The sequence below is a fragment of the Mauremys mutica genome, chromosome 18 (assembly GCF_020497125.1).
Source record: "Mauremys mutica isolate MM-2020 ecotype Southern chromosome 18, ASM2049712v1, whole genome shotgun sequence".
NCBI classification, from domain to species: domain Eukaryota; kingdom Metazoa; phylum Chordata; order Testudines; family Geoemydidae; genus Mauremys; species Mauremys mutica.
In genome coordinates this window covers 13,632,326-13,654,533 of record NC_059089.1, presented here as the reverse complement: position 1 = coordinate 13,654,533, position 22,208 = coordinate 13,632,326, and the positions used below count along the sequence as shown (strand labels likewise).

Genomic DNA, 22,208 nt, shown 5'->3' with positions numbered 1-22,208 from the left:
ACCACCCCTTCCCCTGAGGCCCTGCTCCCGTGCTGCTTCTTCCCCTCAAGACCTCACCCCCTGCTCACTCCTCTCTGTCCCCTCCCCCTGGTTGCTCGTCCTTATGGCCGGTAAAAAGAGGGGGCATGGTAGCCCCCCTGTTCCGGTGCCCCAGGCTCTGGTTCTCAATGTGTTACAAGGTCTTGTCTACACTGTGGAATAGCCCGAACCCAGTCAAAGGTGTAGCTGACTCTGAAATAGCCATCTTTTCAAATAGGCTCGTTACCCAGCAAAGATTCACAGATTCTAAGGCCAGAAGGGACCATTGTGATCTAGTCTGACCTCCTGTATAACCCAGGCTAGCGAACTTCCCTGAAATAAGAGCATATCTTGTAGGGGGAAAAAATCCAATCTTGATTTAAAAGCTGTCAGTTACGAGGACCAAACCATGACCCTTGGCAAATTGTTCCAGTGAGTAATTACTCTGGCTGTTAAAATTGTATGCCTCATTTCAATATTTAATTAGTCTAGCTTCAACTTCCAGCCTTTGGATCGTATTCTACTTTTTCTACTAGATTTAAGGGTTCATTCTTAGATTTGTTCCCCATGTTGGTACTTACAGACTGTAATCGAGTCACCCCTTAACCTTCTCTTTGTTAAGCTAAAGAGATTGAGCTCCTGGAGTCTGTTGTTATAAAACAGTTTTTCTAATCCTTTAATCATTCTCGTGGCTCTTCTCCGAATCCTCTCCAATTTATCAATATCCTTTTTTCATTGTGGATGCTGGAAGTGGATACCAGTGTGCCAGTAATGATCGCACCCGTGCCAACTACAGCGATAAGATAACCTCTCTACTTCTACTCAAGATTCCCCTGTTTATGCATCCCAGGATCGCATTAGCCCTTCTGGCCACAGCATCTCACTGGGAGCTCATGTGAGATGATTATCCACCACAGGGATAGAGTCCCCCATCCTGTTAAGTGTGGCCTACACTCTTTGTTCCGAGAGGTATACATTCACATGTAGCCATATTCAAACACATACTGTTTGCTTGTGTGCAGTTTCCCAAGTGATCCAGATCTTTCTATTAGTGACCTGTTGTCTTCATTATTTACCACTTCCCCAGTTTTTGTGTCATCTGCAAACTTGTCCAGTGATCATTTCATATTTTCTATCAGGCGACTGATAAAAATGTTAAATGGTATGGGTCCCAGGACAGACCCACGAGGGACCCCACTAGCTCTTCAGTTCTGTGTAAGCTTGAAAGATTGTTTCTCTCACCAACAGAAGTTGCTCCAATAAAAAAACATTACCTTATTCTCCTTGTCTTCCTCAAATATCCTGGGACCAACATGGCTACAACAACACTGCATACATTATTCTGTTTGCACGTTATAGTTGTGATCAAATCATGATCACTTGTACCTAAGCTACCATTAATTTTTAGTTCTGTGATCAGTTCCTCTTGATCTGTCAAGATGAGGTCTAATATAGAATTCCCTCTCGTTGGTTGTAACACTTTTTGAGTTAGGAAATTATCATCTATAATACTTAGAAATTCTAAGGCTGTTTTAGTACCGGAAGCAGGAGACTTCCAGCATATGCCAGTCAAATTGAAATCCCCCATCATCACACAGCTTTTTTCCTACACATTATAGGTAGGCTTGGCAGAATTCAATGTTTATTTTCTTTATCATTTTGGCAGAGATCATTGACGGTTATTTTAAGCATTTTTAAAATGTCTATAATTTTCACCATTGCACAGAATTATGGATTTTAAAGCCTTTTTTGTTTTTCAATTTTTATCTACCGGTATTTAAATATTCACAGTTGTGGGGAAATGACGTGGGGTCAGACAATGGGAAGGTGTCAGATAATTGTTTAATGACAGCTGTTGAGATAACAGTGAAAACACGAATTGTCAACATCATATGTCAAAATATACAAAGTAAATAACCTTAAATCAAACTCTAGTAAGTTCTCAAGAAGCATTTTTCTTTCTGTGCCTATCTGTAAAGTTGGATTATTTTTGATGGAAATATTTTTTCATCGGTTTGTGTGTGTACAGTGAAATCAATGTTTGCCAGTAAAAATCTAATCCTTCCAATTCTAATTATAGATAGGTGTGTAAGGAGCAGGTCATGCCGCTTCCCTAGTGTAATATGGTGGTCTATAGCAGGCACCAACTGATACCCCGTCTTGCGTTTTATCTGTTAGGACATTGATCCATAAGCATTTCAAGATCTTTTTCTTCTGAGTTAGCAGTGGCTCGGAAACCGGTAATACCATTTTTGACAGAGAGAGTAATGCACAGCTCTTTAGAAAAATCTGGACTTGGACATGTCCAAGGACAGGCTGGGGGCTTTTGCTGATTGAGCTAATTAAGGTTTACCCATGTTTGTAATCAGGACCGACTGCAAGCAGCGGCAGCCTTGGCTTGCTCTTGTCAGTGTTGGTGCAGCTGCTCCGTTTGATGGGTACTGACAGTTCGGTTGGAGCTAGTCCCAGGTGTAGACAGAGCCTCTGACATGCAGCTATTGAATCGCTGCTCTGCATGCTGATTTGTTTCAGGAGGTGTGGCCCCGCATTTTTGAGCTCATCTCCACAGCCCACACACAGGGCAGATAGTACCTGCATTGGCCAATGGGGAAGTCCAGCTTGTGCTATCCATTCTAGAGGCAATACCTCTGCTGCATCCTGCTAGCAAATCAGCTGCTCCCTCCCTGAGAACGTCTAAGGATGCTCTTGTTAACCTTTGCTGGGTGGTGGCACTGCTGGGGGGCAAGGGGATTGATACTTGGGGATAGACAGAGGCATTGGGACCTCAGAAACTCCTGTGGGTGGGGTTGAGGTCCTGGCAGTCTACCTCTGCAAACTATCTCTTCTCACCAGCAGGATCACCTCCCAAGGAGACCTGGGCCGTGGTTGCAGTTAGGCTGTTCTTAAGGTCCTTCCCCTTAGCATCTGGGTAAGGAGAGGGGAAACTCTGCCAAAGTTAACACCTTGTTAGCAGAGGACTCGCAGCCGGACTGTTCTGCTGATCATTGTCTAGCACTTTGTTGCCTTGCGTCGTCTTTGGGTAGCCTGTGAGCCCAGAGCTGTCCAGTTCCCTGTCACTGAGATTCAGCCACCCTGCAACGGTACTGGGTTCTTCCTTGCTGAACCCTCACTGACTGAGCAGAAAACACTCAGTAGGATGGGAGCTTCTCTGGGGAAACTGAGACTCCTGATGATTTTACCCAAAAGCTTATCTAGTGCTGGTGACCATGGCAAGTAACCTCTTGCCCATCATCCAAGAAAGGAGAGCAAGTGCCAGAGCCTCTGCCTGTTTGTCATCTGTCTTTTATTCCCTTCCCCTTACTTCCCCCTCCCTCCTGCACCTTCTGTTTCTATGTGCCCTGCCTGCTGGCTTCCCCTCTCTTCTCCCCGTCCTCCCTCTTATCAGGACTGACTCTCTCCCACACAATATCTCTCTGCAAAAGGCAGGCCCCATAGTTCAAACAAGAGAATGAGAGTGAGAGAGAGAAATCAATATTTGAAACTTTATAAATACTAAGTACAGACACATTTTTTTTAATGTGCCATGGCGCCCGCAGGGGCATCTAAATGCGCCTACGTCCTGGCCAGCGGTCAAGCATCTGCCGAAATGCCAACAAGCGACGTCATCCAGAGGCGTCACTGCCGAATTTCAGCAGCATTTCGGCAGATGCTCGACCGCCGCCACGGTCCTTCATCTGGCACCCGCCAGACGAAAAGGTTGGGGACCGCTGATTTAATGCATCGGGTATTAAAACTCAAAGTATATAACCAGCCGAGACCCAGGGTATTAAAAACAGATTAACAAAGACTTCACAGGATCTTCACGCCGAAAGGAACGTGCAGGCTGCACAGGGAAGGAGTTGGCTTCCCCATGCTGCTTATGGGCTGCTATGGGCTGGCTGAATCCCCGATCTCTGTGTGAATCCCGGAGCCAGCTCAGGGTACCGAGAAAGGCACCTGAGTCTCCTGCATTCACTGATGGGATCTCCCTTATAAAAACTGCTCACAGTTTCATCTGCACACTCCTTGCCCCAAAATAAGCCCCCCTCTGTGAACAGCAGTTAAAGTAGCTCGAACTCTGATGGAGGAAGTGTTGACAGGCTGATATCATTCATACATGTTAGTGTTATCAGTCTTCTTTGCTCTACCCTTAAGCAAGATCAAGCTCGTAATAAACCTGAATATTTCTAGTCCTCCCCCATCTGCCTTCCTGTGTGTTTCACCACCTCCGCCTCCTCCATCTCTGACCCTTGGTCCATTCCCTCTCCTTTCATCTTTTCTCTTCCTTCCTCAGAGCTATCTGAAGGGACCAGTCTCTGTAAAGAAGCTGCTTTCTTGGGGGAGATGACTCGAGTTTCGGGGTCAATGCCAAACCAGGGCAGATGGAACAAAGTCCAGTCCATGCTGCCAACAAAGGGGCTGTAGGTTGGGACTAGACTGGCCCGGACCAACCCCCCCAGAGTCTGACGCACCAAAATGCACCGGGGGGCGGCAGCTGAAAGCCAGATCAAAACGGTGCAGCTTTGACATACCTTTACTTGGGACTTCCCTGAATTCTGTGAGAGGAAGGGAAATAGAGCCCCCCAGGAGCAAGGAGGATGGAAGCTGGACTCTTGTGTGAGGAGGTATAATGTCCTGCAGATTCAGCCGGGATCACACACCCTTACCTAGCCAAAGGCTGGATGTGGCCCATGGAGTTTATGGCATTATCTCTCCCCCACACCTCCCGACTCCCCAACACTCACACAAACACACAGTGTATTGTACTGCCCCTGTGGGGAAGAGCCTGGCAAGGGGAGCGTGGTTGGAGGAAGGTCTCGGTGGGCTTGAGAAAGCCTGGCCTGGGATATGGACGTGGAAGGCAGTCTGTGTGGTTGGCGGAAACTTGGGAAGAGAAGGTCTGTTGCTCTGGGCTTACTGTGTGGAGAGGAGGGCAGCGGACATGGGTTCAGAGACGGCTGGTTGCCTTGCCGGAAGCCCGGTCTGAGGGCGAAAGGAAGACTGTCCAGGTAGGGGGTGCTGGCTCAGGTTCTGGGCTGATGGGGAGAATGGTTAGGACATTCACTGAATGGGGGAGGGAAGGTTTGCTTGCTAGAGCTTCTTTGGGGGACAGTGCCTTGACTGGATGTCTGTGGGTTCCCCAGCTGGGGCATGGGCTGTGTGGCGGAGCAAAGGGGACCGGCTGGCTTGGGGGTGGGGTAGGAGCCTGCCAGGCAGAAGCTACCGAAAGCAGTGTTTCTTCCCAGCGAGCGGTGCTATCCGGCGAGAGCAGCCTTCCAACATCGCTGTTAATCTTTAATTGGGATTTGATTTGATTTAACATGATCTCCTGCTTGTAAAACACCTTGAGATGTTTCTGCGTGTGAGGGCGTCGGGAGATGCTGTTGTACTGTATTAACGAGCCTCCGCTGGAACATAAAGGGAGATAATTAGAGGCAGCGACCTCTCTTGACATGCGCAGGACAGCTGAATGCTTTGGAAGTAGCCCTCCTTGGAGGTGCAAGGAAAGCTGTATGGGGTGTGCTGTGGGTGGGGACAGGATTCCACATCAGGGTCAGTCTGCCATTTCGGTAGCGTTAAGGTTCTATTCAGGTGGCTGGGGACTCCCTGTCATCCACCCCAGAGGTGGCTGCATTTTTGTGCTGCCAAAATTCAAGCTGAAACACAGCCTCTCCATGTTAAAAATGCTGTTTTCTCATTAGCAGGTGCTTTTGCATGCCTCCCACTGATGTGCGCGCTGTAGGATTTGCAGTTCAGTTGCTAAGCAGTTCAGGAGGTTGATTTCTACATCCCCGTCTTTCCTGGGAGGTAGAAATATGTTTTAATATCCAAGCAGTCTTGAAACATTAGGTATTAAACTATTATATCTTGGGGGGGTGGGGATTGAAGAGTACTTGGCACTTAACACCACATATGGCCAATGCTATGGGCTGTGCACTGAGAAAGATGGAGTAATTAAAGTTTATTTTTTTATAGACTAATCTCCCAAGCATGTATTTGAGCCTGATTTAGAAACATCATATTGCCGAGCATGCAGAATATTAGTGTTGCTTAAAATCTATACGTGTTCTGTATGTTCCTTTTTAATGTCAGCAGTACTGCCAGTGCCAGATCAGAGTTTTCTGCCCTTTATGTGCCAGATATTGGGGCTGGGGAGGAGGCAGTGGAAGGAGTAATTGGCAGCACAAGTAAATGATATTTTAGATGAGCCACAGGGCTGCATGTGGAGTGTTTGTGGCTTTGAATTTATTTTCCTCTTGCAGTAGGTGCAAAATCTTCAGTCCCTTTGCAGGCTGCTTCCAAACTCTCTGCAGAAGGGGACTGGGTGTTCTCAGGCAGACCAGAGCCAGTCTAATTGGCGCTTGGTGTAAAAAAACGACCCAAAAGAGGGTGGTGGCAGGAGCTCTCTGAACGAGGTGGCAGCTGTTTGTATGTACAGGATCAGAGACTTCCAAGGGGAGGTTTTCTTTTGGAATTTTTTTTTGCATTCCAGTCTAATTAAGCAGTGTTTAATTGGATCGGTAGCAGGAAGAAACTCTGATGCAGTTCTGCCCTAGAACGGATTGGTTTGCTTTTAATTTTCACATTCATCTGTCTTCTCCTTGCTCACAAGTTGGGGAGTGTGGTGTGGGAGAGGAGGGCCCCAATTCATTCTCCAATTCAGGAGAAGTCCTTTTCCTCCTTGATATGTCTCTTGCGTTCCCCTCCTTATCTCTTCATTTCCTGGTTTATCCTCCTTCATCCTCAGCTAGGGATCACCAATGACTTTTCATTTTGAAGCCAAGCAGATGGCATGCAAACAGACTGTGTTCAGGCATTCTTGCGGCTGAGACTTCAAAGGCAACAAATCATTGCACCGCTCTAACCCAGCCAGTCGGGCAGATAACACCACTGGAGGACTCCACAGAGCGGGGCCTGTGTCATACAGGAACCCTATGAAGGAGCGTTATCCCACCTTTTACGGACTGGGAAACTAAGTCACAGAGAGTTGAAGTCGCTTGCCCAAGGCTACCTAAGTGCTTGTCTACATGACCAGTTAGCATCCGGCAAGCTGGAGTATAGCGTGCTGCGCACTGTCTGTGTGGATGCTGCTGCTGCACATTAAAAGTTCCCTAGTGAGCGCTGACCTTCTCCTGTTTCAAAGAGCAGTAGCTCAAACCACCCTAGGGAATTTTTAGCGCATAGCGGCAGGGTCCGCGTGGACAGTTAGTGAGTGACGTGCTAGTATGCTGTAGATTTACACCCCAGCTTGCCACATGCTCACTTGCCGCTTGACAAGCCCAAAGTCATTGGTGGAAGGAGGATTAAAGTCCAGAAGTTCATGGCTTCCAGTCTCATTCCTCACGCTCCTTCCGCCACACCCTGCTGCCTTGGTTTGGGGCCCTACCACCCTCCTGTCTGCGACAGACACTCTCTGTCAGCAGCAGGTTCTTCATGGGGGCAGGATAGCTCAGTGGTTTGAGCATTCCCTGCTAAACCCAGGGTTGTGAGCTCAATCCTTGAGGGGGCCATTTAGGGATCTGGGGCAAAAATCTGTCTGGGGACTGGTCCTGCTTTGAGCAGGGGGTTGGACTAGATACCTCCTGAGGTCCCTTCCAACCCTGATATTCTGTGATTCTATGGGGACTCCCAACTTGGCATGAATACTAAAGCAAACCGTTCTGCCCTGCCTTGAGGTGGGGGAAAGGAGGGATTCATTTTTTGGACAGCTTGCTTATTATTTGTAAGGCTGGGTGACTGCGTAAGTGCGGATGGAAGGCTGAGGGTGGAGAGCCCTAGAGAGTACAACATCCCTTCTGCTACTCCAGCATTGCTCTCCTCCACCTTCACGTGCTTCAGTCCTCAGCAATATTGCCCCTCTCCTCCTGCACCTGCTCCTCTGGTGCAAGGAGTCTAGCCCGAGCGCGTCTGCCTTCCCTACTCACGCCTTTACTTAGCCAGAGAAGGAGTAAGACCCCTCCTTGTCCCCCTGCTCAGATTGCGCCTTTGGCTGCGGTGAAGAGAGGGGAGGCTGTTTGCCCAATTCACCCCCACCCCAAACCATACATGCAAGAGGAAGGAAAGGAGATCTGACTCTGCCCCGCACCCACAGCCAGGTGCATGGGAGTGAAGGGGGTGGGTAATGCTGCTCTGTGAAGAAGGTGATATGATATAATCTAGAGTAAGGTGGGAGGAGAACAGGGATAATGGCTCCAAGTCACAGGTCCTTCTCCGCTCTGCCGCTGGGGCACTGCAGCTCCACGCTGCCCCTTGCTTGGGTCAGCCGGCACAGGCCCGATGGAGCTCACAGCTGGCAGGAGCTGTATGCCACTGCCTGGGAAGGAGACAGACCCTCGCCTCTCTCCCCTCACGCCCTTGGGCCTCCTGCTGCCCAACTCTCAGCCTCGTTCCATCCAGAGCTTCCATTCCCTGCTCCCGCCCCGCCTGTAGAGCATAAACCTGGGGCCAGCCTTTAGATGGGATTGGGACTGGCAAACTGCTGTGCGGACATCTTGGTGGTAGTCCCAGGCTTGTGGGAAGGGGCGTGGGGGGAGAAATTGAGAGCAGCAAAGCTTGGGTCTCCAGCCTGTCACCTAAGACAATTCAGTGATTGCCGGCGGTTATTGGAATACCTGGGAGTTTGGACATCCCTGGGGCAAGGGTGGATTTTTTTGTTTTGTGCCTCTCAAACCCAGACGCCTCTGGCCTAACCCCTGGAGGTTTGTTTAGTTAGCGACAGGTTGTAAAGCGTCCATTTCCCTGGGTTTAAGAGAGATCTGGCACTAAGCTGTTTATCTCCAGATGGGTGTTTAAACACAGCACAGAAGTGCTTCTGCTGAAGCGTTAGTGGTCTGAAGAGCAGGCGATGGGATGGAAAACGAGAGAAATGCCCCTCTGTTTAATGAGCGAGGGAAGGAGCTGCGTATTCAGCTAGCGTCCCTTAGAGCCTGGCAGCAGACTGGCCTCGAGCAATAAAGAGCTGAATCGGAAATCCAATTTCAGCTCAAACATAAGCCCCGTTGTTGCGGCTCGGTTGAACGGAGCCCCCTGCTTGCCACCCTTGGGCGATGGCGTTTACTGTTCGGGATGTCAGTAATTAGATACACACGATGAAAATGAGCAGGGAAACGGAGCGGGGGTGGGGACATGGGCAGAGTGGCAGTGAAAGGAGAACTGCGGTACATTGTTCCTTCCCTCCGACATTCAGCTCCATTGGCCAGGAGCTCAGATGCTCAGGCCTTCCGCTCTTTCAAACTTTTTGCTTTTCTGCAGGAAGAGGGGGTCGTCGGGTCTTGTGCAGTGGTTGCTTTTTTGGTTCACGTGCCACTTTCTTTAAAAAACATCAAGTTGTGGAGTGAATGGTGGCGCATCAAGAACCATGGTGCACGTAGGAAGGGTAGGAGATTGGGAGTCACGGTCCCTGCTTTCTACTCCCAGCTCTTCCACTGACTCACAGTGTGACCTTTGTCAAGCCGCCATACCTGTGACTCAGTTGAATTGTAAAAGCAGAGTAATACTTGCCTATCTCCCTGGGATTTGCGGGTTAATGGTTCTAAAGCACTTTGAGATCCTGGGCTGAAAGGGGCTTTATAAGGGCAAAATAATATGAATTTGCTATGAGGTCTCTCATCTATCATGACTCTGAATGTTTCCACTCTCACCGATATATTTCGGTTACAAAAGCACCTAGTGGCCCCAGCCAGGATCGGTCGTATGCCCACATAGACAAGCCTGTGCCTTGGAGAGCTTGCAATCTAAATAAACAAGACAGGGAAAATGGGCCCAGAGAAGTGACTTGCCCAAGATCACACAACAGGTTGGTGGCAGAGCTAAAAGTTTGGGTGGTCGGTATGTTTTGGGAGTGGGGAAGGTGCTTGTACAGCTCTTTGGGGACATGTGGAATGTGAAATGTGTTGTGTAAATATCCATGTTCTGTACTCTCCCCTCCTCTGTCACAGGGAGCTGTCCAGCAGATCAGCACCTCTAATTCAGTGCCGAGTGCCTTCCTGAGACCCAAACCTTTACCCTGTTTGCAAACCCCCAGCGCGCTGCAAAAAAATCTGCATTTTTGGTGCATATATTTCCATTAGCTTCAAATCTGGCTCGTCCAACTTAAATGTGATTCTCTGTTCTGACACCAATATTTCTAAAAGCAGACTCGATCAAATTATGAGGTAAAGAGCACTGGAGTATCTCAGTGGATGTATTTCCTGTTGTTTTCAAACAAATGCATTTTAGGTCTCACGTTGCTGATGTGATTTGTGCGTGTGTGGAGGTGGGGGTCGGAAAGGAGACTGAGTTCCAGAAATAAATAAATCGCTTTCCCCGAATTCCGAACAGACAGTCAGCTGTGCTGGGAATTCAGTGATCTGTGTCAGACAGTCACAGAGGCTGCAGTGATGGCTCAAGTTAATTGGAGATCAGTGCTCTCACTTAAGTGTCTTTATATTCCTGAAAAAGGTTCTGAGATGCTACAGGGCTGCTTCCCAAACGTCCCAGAATTGGTAAATGCAAGGTCGCCTTAAGTCAATTTTAGTGCTTGTGCAATCTATTAAGCGAAGTCCTGTGACCAAGAGCAGATGCAGCACGAACAGCAGCAACTCGAGCTTCTCCACCCTGCCCCACTAATGTATCTTGGGGCTGCTGTCGGTGAGAGGGTGATTTGTCCTCAGTGGACCATGCAAGCTTTGGCCTCTCTGGAGAGTGCCAGCGTGGGTGGCCATTGTGAGGGTGCCTCTTTGGGCAGCAGATGGCAACCACAGACTCCGTTCAGCATGGGCTGCCAAGCAGCTGGCAGATGGTAATGACATTTGGTCACCACCACCCTGGGCCCAATAGGAGCCATTGGTACACAGAGCTTTGCGTCCCATGAGGTAATCTGCTGTCTCACAATGGTTATCGATCTCATTCACCGCTTCAATTCCCTTTCATTGTATAGAGCTAGCAAGTTGGTCTCTCCTGCCAGAAAGCTAATGGGCCATTGGCCTGGCTTGGGCTCCTTAGCAATGTGTTACGCTGTAGGATTTCACAGCCGGTTCTGTCCCCGGGCCGGTCTGTCCAGAGCTGCAGACGGCTGAGTTCTTTTTTCACTTTATCCCCTTCACTAAAAAGACCCAAATCAAACGAACCTTGCTCGCACCGAGCGTTGTGCCATATTCTGAGCTGACACAGAGCATTAATCCTGGCAGCTGCAGATCTGGGCTCTCTCTTCAGCCTCAAAGGCACCACCGCTCCTGAATTATTACTGAGGTGCCTATGGTCTATGATCCGTGGTGTTAGACAGATGGCCTACAGAGATTGAGAGATGGCTCAGTGTGACCCACACATCGCTCTGGTGTCAGAGTAGGGTTGGGATCCTTCAGCATGGCGGTGGCCTGAACTGGAGGCCGTCTTCCTACTGTCAGAAAATATTTTAGCTAGCACTTTCAGGAAGGCCCTTTGTGAGCTGGGTTTCGAAAGAAGCAGTAAACATCTGTGACTGACATAATAAAACTCCTCTTGTAATATTCTGGCTTTGGTTTGCTCTGCACAGGTTGTTTTCCTGCTCATTGAATTGACTGTTAGACGTCTGTGAGTATAGAAATATTAATAATTAGCATCTAAGTATCACTTGTTAATTAGTGCAATATATAATATGGTACCAACATAGGACACGAGGTGTAGTTAATGATAGCACACTGCACACAGCCTTGAGACTTGGCTTGATATTTTTAAGACTTAGCAAGATCTGCAAAACAAGCCAAGTTTGAAGAAAATCGGTTCATTAGTTGAAGTTATGAAAATTTAGGTCTGCATTTTAAAACATGAATTTTTGGGGGCCTCAGTTTGCGCATGCCCAACTTAAAGCACTTTAAAGGAGTCAGATTTTCAAAAAGCCCAGAGCACCTGCTCTCTGAAATTAAGGCCCCTTTAAGGTGGCTGAGGTTGGGTCACCTAAAAATTGGAGCACCAAGAACTGTAGCCGCTTCTGAAAGATTGGGCCTTAACAGGGATTGGTCCAAGGAGTGACTAATCTTAACAAAATGCAACCAGCACAAGAAATAATGGGATGGAAAAGCTTCAGACTGAAGACATTGAGGGTATGTCTACACAACATTGTAAACCCGGCTCTGTGAGACCTGGGCTTGTGGACTCAGGATTTCCAACGGGGGCGATGTGTGCCCGGGGGTAGGGAAGGGGGGAAGAGGCATGTGGGGTTCAGCAGGGCCCCCTCCCTTCAGAGCAGCTGAGCCAGCAAGCTGCACTGGGTAGGGAGAGAGAGAGGCAAGAGTGGAGGGAGAGCTGGAAGCTGCTCAGAGGTCCAGCTGCTTTAATTCTGCAGGAAGAGGCAGAGGAAGCGGTGGGAGCTGCATGGAGAGGCCGCTGCTTTCCCGGAGGGGTGAGGGGGCTGCTTTTCAGAAGGGGGAGGGCTGCTGGGAGGGGCAGTCACTCAAGCTGTTCCAGGGTTGTGCCCCCCCGACGGGTCATCTTGCGCTAAAGCATCCACCCAGCATTGTAAACCTGGGTTTACAATTGCTGGACCCGGGTCTCACAGCCGTGCTGCCAGGGCCCATATTCCGCTACACGGACCTTCTGACTCAGGTCTGCAGGTTAAACGCTGCATCCACTACAACAGGACAGGGCTTGGATCCCAGTCACAGTGGGACTTGGGCTTCGATCCACCTCCCCTGCAGGGTCCTAGGACCCTCGTCCTAAGTGTTGGCCGACCTGCGTCAGACTGATCTGTGTGTGGACAGGGGAGTGCTTAGACTTAAACCTGAGTCCGAGCCTGGGCTTAATGTGCCAGGCAGACATACCCTAAACGTTGGATGGTTTAGACACCACAAACCCTGCATCTCGGCAGGGCGCTAGGCAAGACGACCCTTGTGCCCCGTTCTAACCCTGTGATTCCAGGTTCTTTAAGCTTTAACACGACAGAACTGATTTTTTTTTTTCAAACATGGCTTGCTATTAACCGCAATGCCCTTCAGCACGAGACATAATTAACTGAAGTATTTTTCTAGTCAAACGTAAGTTTCCCCTACCATCGCCTTCTTATGGTTACTGATGAATTTAGTGTCACAACGACACTGGGAGGCAGGCAGGTAGGTAGGTGTTATCCCCAAGTGAGAGATGGGGAAACTGAGGTAGGCGAGTGGTTGAGTGGACAGGGCATTGGAGCGGGACTGGGGTTTAATTCCTGGCTCAGCCACAGACTTCCCATATGAGTCTGAGTAAGTCACTTAATCTGCCCCGCGCCTTGGTTTCCCCATCTGTAAAATGGGGACAGCACTTCCCGACCTCCCGTAGTGAGTGTGAGGTGCTCAGACACTGGTACGGATGAATATCCAGAAACAGAGATGGGGTAGGGCCCCAAAGAGTTAGATCTAATTGCTCTTGTTCTTTCACGCTGCTCGTGATGGTTTAGAAGCAAATTGGACCAACGTCTTTCCCCTTTAGCTCCAAATGCTCTTCCTTCACATTGGCCTCTGGGTATATATGCGTGTCTGTTTGCGTTTCAGGCTCTCTGAAGAGTCCAGTGAACAAGACGGCCCTGACGCTGATTGCAGTCAGCTCCTGCATCCTGGCCATGGTGTGTGGCACACAGCTCTCCTGCCCGTTGACAGTGAAGGTCACTCTTCATGTGCCCGAGCACTTCATTGCGGACGGTAAGACCCTGAGAGCGAGGCCTCCCTCTGGAGCTTCCAAATCCAATCCAGTCAGTAGAGTCCCTCTCTTTGTGACTTTCCCAAGTACCTCCTAGGACTCCCCTTTCTCAAACCACCCTTCAGGGGACTTTCCACTCTTCACTTTATTCCTCAGCGCTGGGGCAGCCTAGAAAAACACCTAGGGACAATCTGTTATAGGACACTAGCTCCCCCCTCCTCCCAGCACCCCACCCACACTAACCCTAACACAATCGTTGACAGTCCCAGCAGGGAGAGAAATATGACTATGCCATGGAGAGTTTTTTCTCCTCTCCGCCCCCAGGGAGCAAACTCTCTGGGATGGGGCTGAGGCTCACTGCTGCATGTATTTTTTAATGTTTTTTGCATAACTAGAAGGCTTCAGTCTCGGGGGTTTAGCAATCTGGCAAGCCCTCAGCAGCACCGCATTCGCTCACACTTGAAAAGGTGCGGGGAGGCTGTGAGGAAGACGCGGCGAATATGGAGTGATTTATGGGTTTGGTTGTGTGGGAGGGGGACGTCCTTTGATGTTGCATTTGTATTTTTGGCATCAGAGCTGCTCAGCTTTCGTTTGAGATTCCTCCCTCTCCCCAACAGCAGAGCTGCTGACTGCATTATATTCGTACCTCCAGGGAAACTGACTCGGCTCTCCATACAGAGCCAATTCAGACAGAGAGATGCCAGCTCCATGGAACTAAAACCCAGTAGCTGTTGGCACAAGGGGGAGGCAGAAATCTTCCCCCCACCTCTGTTTTATAACTCTGTGTCCGACTGAAATCCCTGCTTGCTCTGAAATGAAGCACTGGGTTTCCCGGGCAGACCCCGGGAAGCTGCATGGATGCTCGCCCTCCCGTCAGAGTGAAGCTGTTTGTCTCTGGCCCTCGCCACTCCGGAGAACGTGAAATTGCCGGTGTTGGAGCAAAGAGCGAGAGGCTCTGAAGAATTAGACAAAGGCGGCTGTCACTATTTATTGCTTTCGCCAGCTTGGCTCCTTGTGTTTGTTGTTTCACTGACCTTTTCCATATAATGTGCAGTGAGCGTCAAGTGCAACTTTTCAGTAACACGAGGGCAAATTTCATTTTCTTCCTGAAGACGGGACCCATTATTTAGTCAGTTCCAATTCTTCAGCTCCTGCGGTCTCCTTCCCGCCTGAGACAGGCTGAGGGGGGGCTTTCGTCCAAAAGAAACGTGCCGTGCACAGTCCAGGGCTGTGTAGGCAGCTGCAGTCACTTTTAGCTTGCACCCATACTGCAGTGCTGGGCGTCTGGTTCTGATCCAGTCAGGGGCCTGTTCGCCGGAGGTGCTAGCTTTGGTGGGGAGGACAAATGCTTATGAAGCAGGAAAGTAAGTTACCCTTGACGGGACCAAGTGTGGTGAGATGGAATTTAAGGCACCTCCGTCTCACTGGGTGAAACACTCTGGTCTGTGTTGTGCAGCGTTCAGACTGGATGCTCCTAATGGTCCCCTCTGGCCTCAAAATGAATTCATAGCGATTTAATGGTGCACAGAATCACAAATGGCCCACACATCCCAACCCCCGTGTTTATGATGACATTTTCCAAGGTTGGTGCCTGCAAAATTTGCATAGATATCTAGTGCATCCCAAAACAATACTCGTGAGGATGAGCACTACAAGCACTGGCTGGGTTAATGTGCCTGCAGAACTAGACCTAAACCCACTGGGACCTAATTACACACGTTAGGTTCATTTTGGGTATGAAAATAACCTAACACGCTTGGGCTGGGTTGTCTCTGCTCACCTTCTCCTGCCCATAGGCTTGGCAGAGTGGCAGCTGCGTGCCCCACTCCTGCCGGCTGCCACCGCCTTGCTGCACTGCATAGCGAATGCGCCGATGAGCCGTGGTGCCTCTTGTCTATAGCACGCATGCAGCGGCGAGGTGGCGTTCCCCAGCAGAAGCGGGACACACAGCCATGGTGGCTGCGCTGACCCTGCGGCGAGGCGGTGCCTGGAGACAGATCATGGGCACGGAGAGCAGGAAGCCCCCGCTGGCCATGTCCCAAGCATGAGGCAGTAGCTGGAGTGCTGACCCAGCTTCAGTGGCAAGTGCAAGGCTCGGGTTGGGTCTGAAAATGTCTTGGCACTCTCAGGCGTGGGTCAGGTCAGCTGTGGGCTAGTCGCGTTCGGGTCAGGCATTCAAATTAGGCCCGAGGAGACCTCCGTGTAGTATGGGACGGAGGGTGGGCAGTTACCTGTTTTACAACATAAGATGTAAGTCTTGAGGATGCACATGCTGGGTATCCTATAAAAAGCAAACCTTTGGGCCCTTACCAGCAATGCTGTGTGTGTTTCCATTCTGCAGCTGTAGGTTGAAGTTGGAAAAATTCAGGGTTGAGAAGAGGGAGAGGGCGTGTGTGTGAAATGGATGTCAAAACGAAACAAGTTACTTCTCCGCGGCCTTCGAAACAAGAAATAAATAAAAGGAGCGTCCAGACTTTTGACTAGAGTGAGTGTTAGTGGTGTTTCCACAGTCCGTAGTTCATGAGTAATCAGTGACTAGGAAAGAAAACAAGCAACCCTTGCCCTGATAAGAGAGGCTGCTGCTCCTTCTCTATCCACTTGCATCCAAGGAACTTGGTGTATCACAAATTGTTTGTTCTGGTAGCGCTTGGAACCCCCATTCAGGTTCTGGGCCCTGTGGTGCTAGGCTCTGCGTGAATGCATAGTGGCCGAATGCTAGTCAAGACCCCCAATAGTCATGGAAGCCAATGAGAGCTATTCCTTACTCTGTCTGCTAAATTGAAGCCCAGAGAGCTACGGTGACTTGCTGAAGGTTACAGAGCAGGGCAGTGGTGTGACTATTTCCCAGGAGCCCAGACTCCTAGTCCATAGTTCGAACCATCCGATGACACTGCACCCTCGAGAAGTGTGATGAAATATAAGGTGACTCCATAGCATTCCTGTCTCCAGGAAGAGGGTGGTACTGCAAATTATGCAAATACCCAGAACATTCAAGCAGAGATGACACTGAAATACCAATAAAACAGATTAATCGCTCTGAAACTGGGGGGAAACGGGCTGATCTCCCATCCCGCCTTAATGGCTTTTCTAAAGAGAAAGCGGGGAGAGGAGTGGTGAAAAGGTTTGCAGGAGAAGGGAAATGTAATCTGCAACGAAACTGTAAAAGATCATTATAAACTGTGAAAACTTTTTTTTTCCCTTTTGTAATGAGAAATGGAGTCAAGGGCTCCTAGATGGAACTGGGAGCAACAGTGACAATTTGCAGCAAAGATCTGTTTTCCTGAAATCTCCTCATTAGATGCACCGGCACTCTGAGGCCCTGTCTTGGAAGGGAGAAGTGCTTAGAGCCATGCCTTCCTTTAAATAACAACAAATCCCCAGGTAGGGCCAGGCTGGCAGCAAAATATTATAAAACATTTAAGGAGATCACAGCATTGAGCTGGGGCAGGACATTTTAATGACACCCAGGGATGTGTTCTTGGCTTGGCTTCTCCTCAGCACAGATTGTTGCTAATTTCACTCTTCAGCAAAGGGAATAGCCCAGTTCAAAACCGGAGGCTAATTCTTCTGTTTGGCCCACAGCCCTTCATGTGTGCGGAAACGAGAGGGGGCAGGAGGGAGGAGAGGCAAACTTCCTGTCTGCTGCTCTGCACAGGACGAATTGGGAGGAACGGGAGGGAATCGGCTTGGAAGATGGAGCATGTGGCTCTTTCTCAGAGTTAGACCTTGTCTGTACTGGGTTGTTTGTGCACAAGTGGGTGCAAATCGCCATGCCGATGCCCTGCCCTGGTAAAAGATGCGGCTTATATAAGTGACTCGACCCTGGCTTTTTACTGGGATCAGCTGCACCACAGAGCCCTGCACGGGACTAGTTGTCACCCTGCTCCCGTCCCGCTCCAGCTATTATGGCAGTGGGTCCTGCCGGACCCACAGAATCCCAGTCCCACTGCCGGGCTCTACACTAGTCCTGCACAGGTCTCTACTGCACCAGTTGAAGCGCAGTCTTGCGCTGGTGCAGCATCTTCAACTGGGGATGTGCCACCGTCGCTACCTGGGTGTAATGACACCCGTTCAAACTTCCCGGGGTCAGACAAGCCTTTGGAGCTTTGATCGGGGTTAAAGCAGAGTATCGCGTGAGCCATAACCACGTGCTCAACGTCTTTCAGATGGGGCCGTGCACGCAAATACTCAAGGCTCCAGCAGCAGCACGCTCTGGTGTTTGCAGAGGGACGAGCCAGCCTCTGAGGAAGGGGAGGGCTGGTGCACTTGTTCAACACAGTCCCAGGTGTGCGACTAGACTGGCCTCAAAGATCCTCTTTGAGGCACAGTCTTTTAATAGAAGGCAGTAGCCGCGGCAAATCTAAGAGTGCGCTGCTCCCAGCATCCTCAGCTCTACGAGAAACGCTGTCAGAGAGAGAGGCTGGAAAAACAAACAAACCCAGTCCTTTTGTAGCAGATAAATGGGAGCTTGCTCAGACGTGCCATGTTCCAAAGCCAGCTTGGATCAAAGCCAAGCAGTAAGGGCCACAGGGCCTCAGAGACAAGCCACCCCCAGAGCAAGCTGCAGCATCAGGCAGCTGAGCAAATCGGAGCTGCAGAGGACCAGGGACGGATGAAGGCAGGAATGGAAACAGATGTCAAACGAAAGCAAAAGGGGGGGGGGAGGAGAGTCTATTGCACCAGGTGGCTTCAATAACCAAACCATCTTTATTCCTCTCCTTTCTCTCTCTCTCTGTTCATTTTCTTTCTTTAATTTGTTTGCTTGTTTTCTCCTCCTGTCAGAACAATTAGCCTCAGGTTTGTATCGCTGCTTTGTCTCAATTTTATGGGGCAGCCAAATAAGTAGAAGCCGGTTGCAAGCGAGTGTCCCCCCTCCCAGTGCTTGCTCGTGTCGGAGAGGTTGGAGGGTCCTTGGCGCAGGCGGCTTGCTGCTCTCTGGATTCCCTCTCTGCTTTTTAAAATATTCTTAATAGACCCTTTAAAATGTAAATCCCCATGTTTTGTGGGGTTTCGTCCAACGTGGCCCAGGTTACAGAGGTGGGAATTGTCTCCATTACAACTTGCCAGGATGCAGGGGAATGGTAGAGCACAGATAATTACATTGAAATAGTCATGGTGGGAAGGAGCAAGGGGAGATGGCCTGTGTGTGAGTCTATTTCCTTCGGCGCTGCACGGCTGCCTCTGTGGCACATCCCTCACCGTCCCAGGGTAGCCTGCCATAGTGGGATCTTGGGCTTAGAAGCAGGGCACTCAGATGCAAGGTACCACACACTCCACCCCAACCCCCAGCCTAAGCCAGGCAGACAACTTGCAGGAAACAACCCGAAACAAACAAAACAAAAAACCCACTCACCTCTCATGCGCTAAGCTGCTATGACTGTGGGACTCCCCCCGGTGCTGTGCAGCCCACTTTCAGGGTGGGGTCTAAGGGCAGCTGCCAGTGGGAGATGTTCTGGCAGTACCTCTCCAATGGAGACATGTTACAGTGGGATGGTGTCCCAGATTCATTGCGTAGGACATGTCCTCTTGTGAATCTCCTGGGCTCTGCATTATTTTTTCAGGGGGATCCATGAGCACCCCTCCTTCATTTCACTAGTGGTCAAGCCCCATTCTCTCCTCCCCAAAATATTTGGGTGCCGTTCCATGAGGGGAACTCCCGGGAGTTTCCCTCCTCCCTCTTAATTGCCCTCCCCCCAGCCTGGGACAACTTGCTCCCAAATTTCCAGCCGACATGGTCAGAAACTCCGAGATCCTGCCACCACCTCACCGCATGCTGAGTGGAAGGTGTCATTCTAATTTCAGAGCAGGATCACAGTTATAGACTCCTACAGAGTAGCTTTTGTGAGGATTTGAACCTTTAAGTGTCACTTAAAGCATCATTTATCAGCAGCAAGAAAGAAGGGAACAACAACAAAACAGAAAAGAAAGAGCCCCTTGGTTGAATTGTCAAAATCCCCTAAGAATATGTTCGCCACTCCTCAGTTATGCACTCACAATGGTTCTTTCTTGTAAGGAATCGTTTAAAATGTAGAGATAACAAGTGATGAGAGCTGCCTGTAGAGGAACCGTGGCTGGAGAAAGAGACCCCTGGAGGACTTAGCCTAGAGTGTGTCCTTGCTGCACATCCATTAAACCCTCCTGTTTTCACAACCTGTATACGGCAGGGGCCTGCGTTGACATCTGGCTGTGCTAGTGGGGGAGGCTGGTGAGACTCTCTGGAGCATGAGGAGGGAGCGATGTTCAGTCTGGAGGGGTCTTTGGTTTATAAAAGATGCCCCGTTGTGGAATTCAAAGCACATGTGCAACAGTTCTTCGGACTTGCATCCGACGAAGTGGGTATTCACCCACGAAAGCTCATGCTGCAAAACGTCTGTTAGTCTATAAGGTGCCACAGGATTCTTTGCTGCATGTGCAACAGTGGAAAGGAAACAGACCTGGATTGCAGCGTTTTTTTCAAGCACCCCCCACCCCCTTCCCCTCTCCATCCCGTCCATTCTCCAGCAAACCTCGAGAAAAGATAGTCCTTACTCCAGCCCTTCCAAGTCAGTGGGCTTGGACTTTGTTGGGCCAGCCAGGGCAGTGAGCCAAGCCCCTCCCCCTCTAGTGGAGCTCCCTCCCACCCACCCATTTAGACCCTGCCCCCCCGCCCCTTGGAGATTTACCCCAATTTCAACCCCCGGTGTAGCTGGTACCGGTGCAACCTCTGGAGCAGATGGACTGAACAGCTGTAAGCAGCGATTTCCACTGTGATGGACTTTTACCCTAGTTTCAAGTGGGGCAGATTCCACTGATGGCAGCTTTTCCCATCTGCACTGGGGCAGCTACGCTGGTGCCTGAAATCTGGTTGCTGTTAGCTGGCGTGCTTAGCTGAATCTAGCTGTCCCAATCGTGCGGAGGGGGAAACAGGCTGAAAACCCCATGAGGTGTTCCAGGTCCAAGCCAACCCCTCGATTGCCCCCTTACGAGGGCAGCAGGATCTTAAATAAGATGCAACTCCCCTCCTCCCCCTGACAAATGCCATTCCATGATTGCCATGCAGCTGATCTCTAATTGTTTCATCTGAAAATTATTTATCTTCTTCTCACATGGTCGTCTCCTCTACGCTTGTGGAATGGCAGGCAGCGATTAGCGGCTTTTGCTAACTTCCCCTGAAGACTGCCTGAGCTCCTCGGGCTGCAGCGTTGGGCTTGCAACTACTTCTCATTTTGTTTTTAATTAAATTTGTTGCTTGCAATTGTTTGCTTTCGCTCGCTCTTCTCCCGCCCTCCGTGGTGACCAGGTGCGCAGCCTGCCCCGCACATGCGTTCGCATATGAAATTAACATCAAACGTTAGACTCCCAATCTGGGGAACTGGCTGCATTTCCTCTGGCCTTGTGGCTAAGTTCTGCTTTCGGTGACACTGGGATAAATCTGGAGTTAACCCACTGACTCCCACGGAGGAACTCCAGATTTACACCAGCGAAACAGAGAGCAAGAGTTGACCCTTCATGTAGCTGTCTCACCGCTGCAAACTGCTAGAGGGAATCCTATTCCTGTTTGCTTGTCACCTGGGGACCCTGCTTAGAACCTTATTCAAATCCCATTGAAATCAATAGATGGACTCAGTGGACTTTGAACCAGGCTTTACCTTTGATCATACCGGAATATGCAATCATGCCGATGCATTTAATCATGTAAAGCCCTGTACAAACACTTCACAGGAAGCAGTGTTTCCCCCTTCTAGGGACACTCTTCAGTCTGATTGACCCAGGCAACACATGTTTCTCATCAAGAGACCGGATTCGAGGGCAGCCTGTCTTGAATGCCATTGCATTTCTGTGAACCTGGGGGGTACGTGCGGGCTCCCAATCATCCAGTCGTCGTGGTTTCTGCGATAAAGCACAGCCTCGCTCCTGTACACTCGGCTTGTAAGAAACTGTAAGCAAACAGCTGCCGCGTTTCCTGGATGCTCATTCTAAATATTAACAACAGTTTGTGGGCTGTAGCAGCCCAGATCAAAGGGATTCCAGCACAAACACTTTTTGTAGGAAGAGCTAATAGATTCCGCAGACTGAAGTACATCATGTTTTTATCGTTCCGTTGACAGGCTTCTGATCCCGAGATGTTCTCTCTTAGCTTGCCTGTCTCTCCCCGCCCCGCCTCCTCAAAAGAGCGGCTTGCGAGAGACAGGGCTGCCTGCAGCCAGGAAGACCAGGTTGCTAGCTCAGTTTTGGAGGGCAGGTGAGTGCCTCTCCTCTCTCCTTTGCTCTATACTGTGAGCAAGAAGGAGCTTGAAATCGAGGTGACACCTGTCATCGAATCCCCTTCAAGGCACAGGGGTGTGGGATATACGTGCCGGTGCTGCAGGCTGGGAATCTGGTCACCTGGGACCTTTTTAAGGGCGGCAGCTTCAACGTCCCTTATGTCAGTTTCGATTTCGGGGTGTGTGTGCGGGGGGAACGGGCAGGCAAGGTGCACAGAAGGGCTTTGCCATCTTGGGGCAAAGAGGAACCTATTCGGAACCTGAACTAGAGAGGAAGAAAGGTAGCACCGTGGCATGTCAAATGGGTGATGGGGGCGGGGG

General features: G+C 50.0%; 1 protein-coding gene across 8 annotated transcripts in view; it reads left to right on the top strand.

The window, feature by feature from the left end:
* ASTN2 (astrotactin 2) overlaps positions 1-22,208 on the top strand; it is a 614,387-nt gene that overhangs the window by 216,026 nt on the left and 376,153 nt on the right. For all 8 annotated transcript variants that reach the window (XM_044992620.1, XM_044992622.1, XM_044992619.1 and 5 more), the window contains one exon: positions 13,500-13,646. In XM_044992620.1, the coding sequence (XP_044848555.1) occupies positions 13,500-13,646 (147 nt within the window). The remainder of the gene's footprint in view (positions 1-13,499; positions 13,647-22,208) is intronic.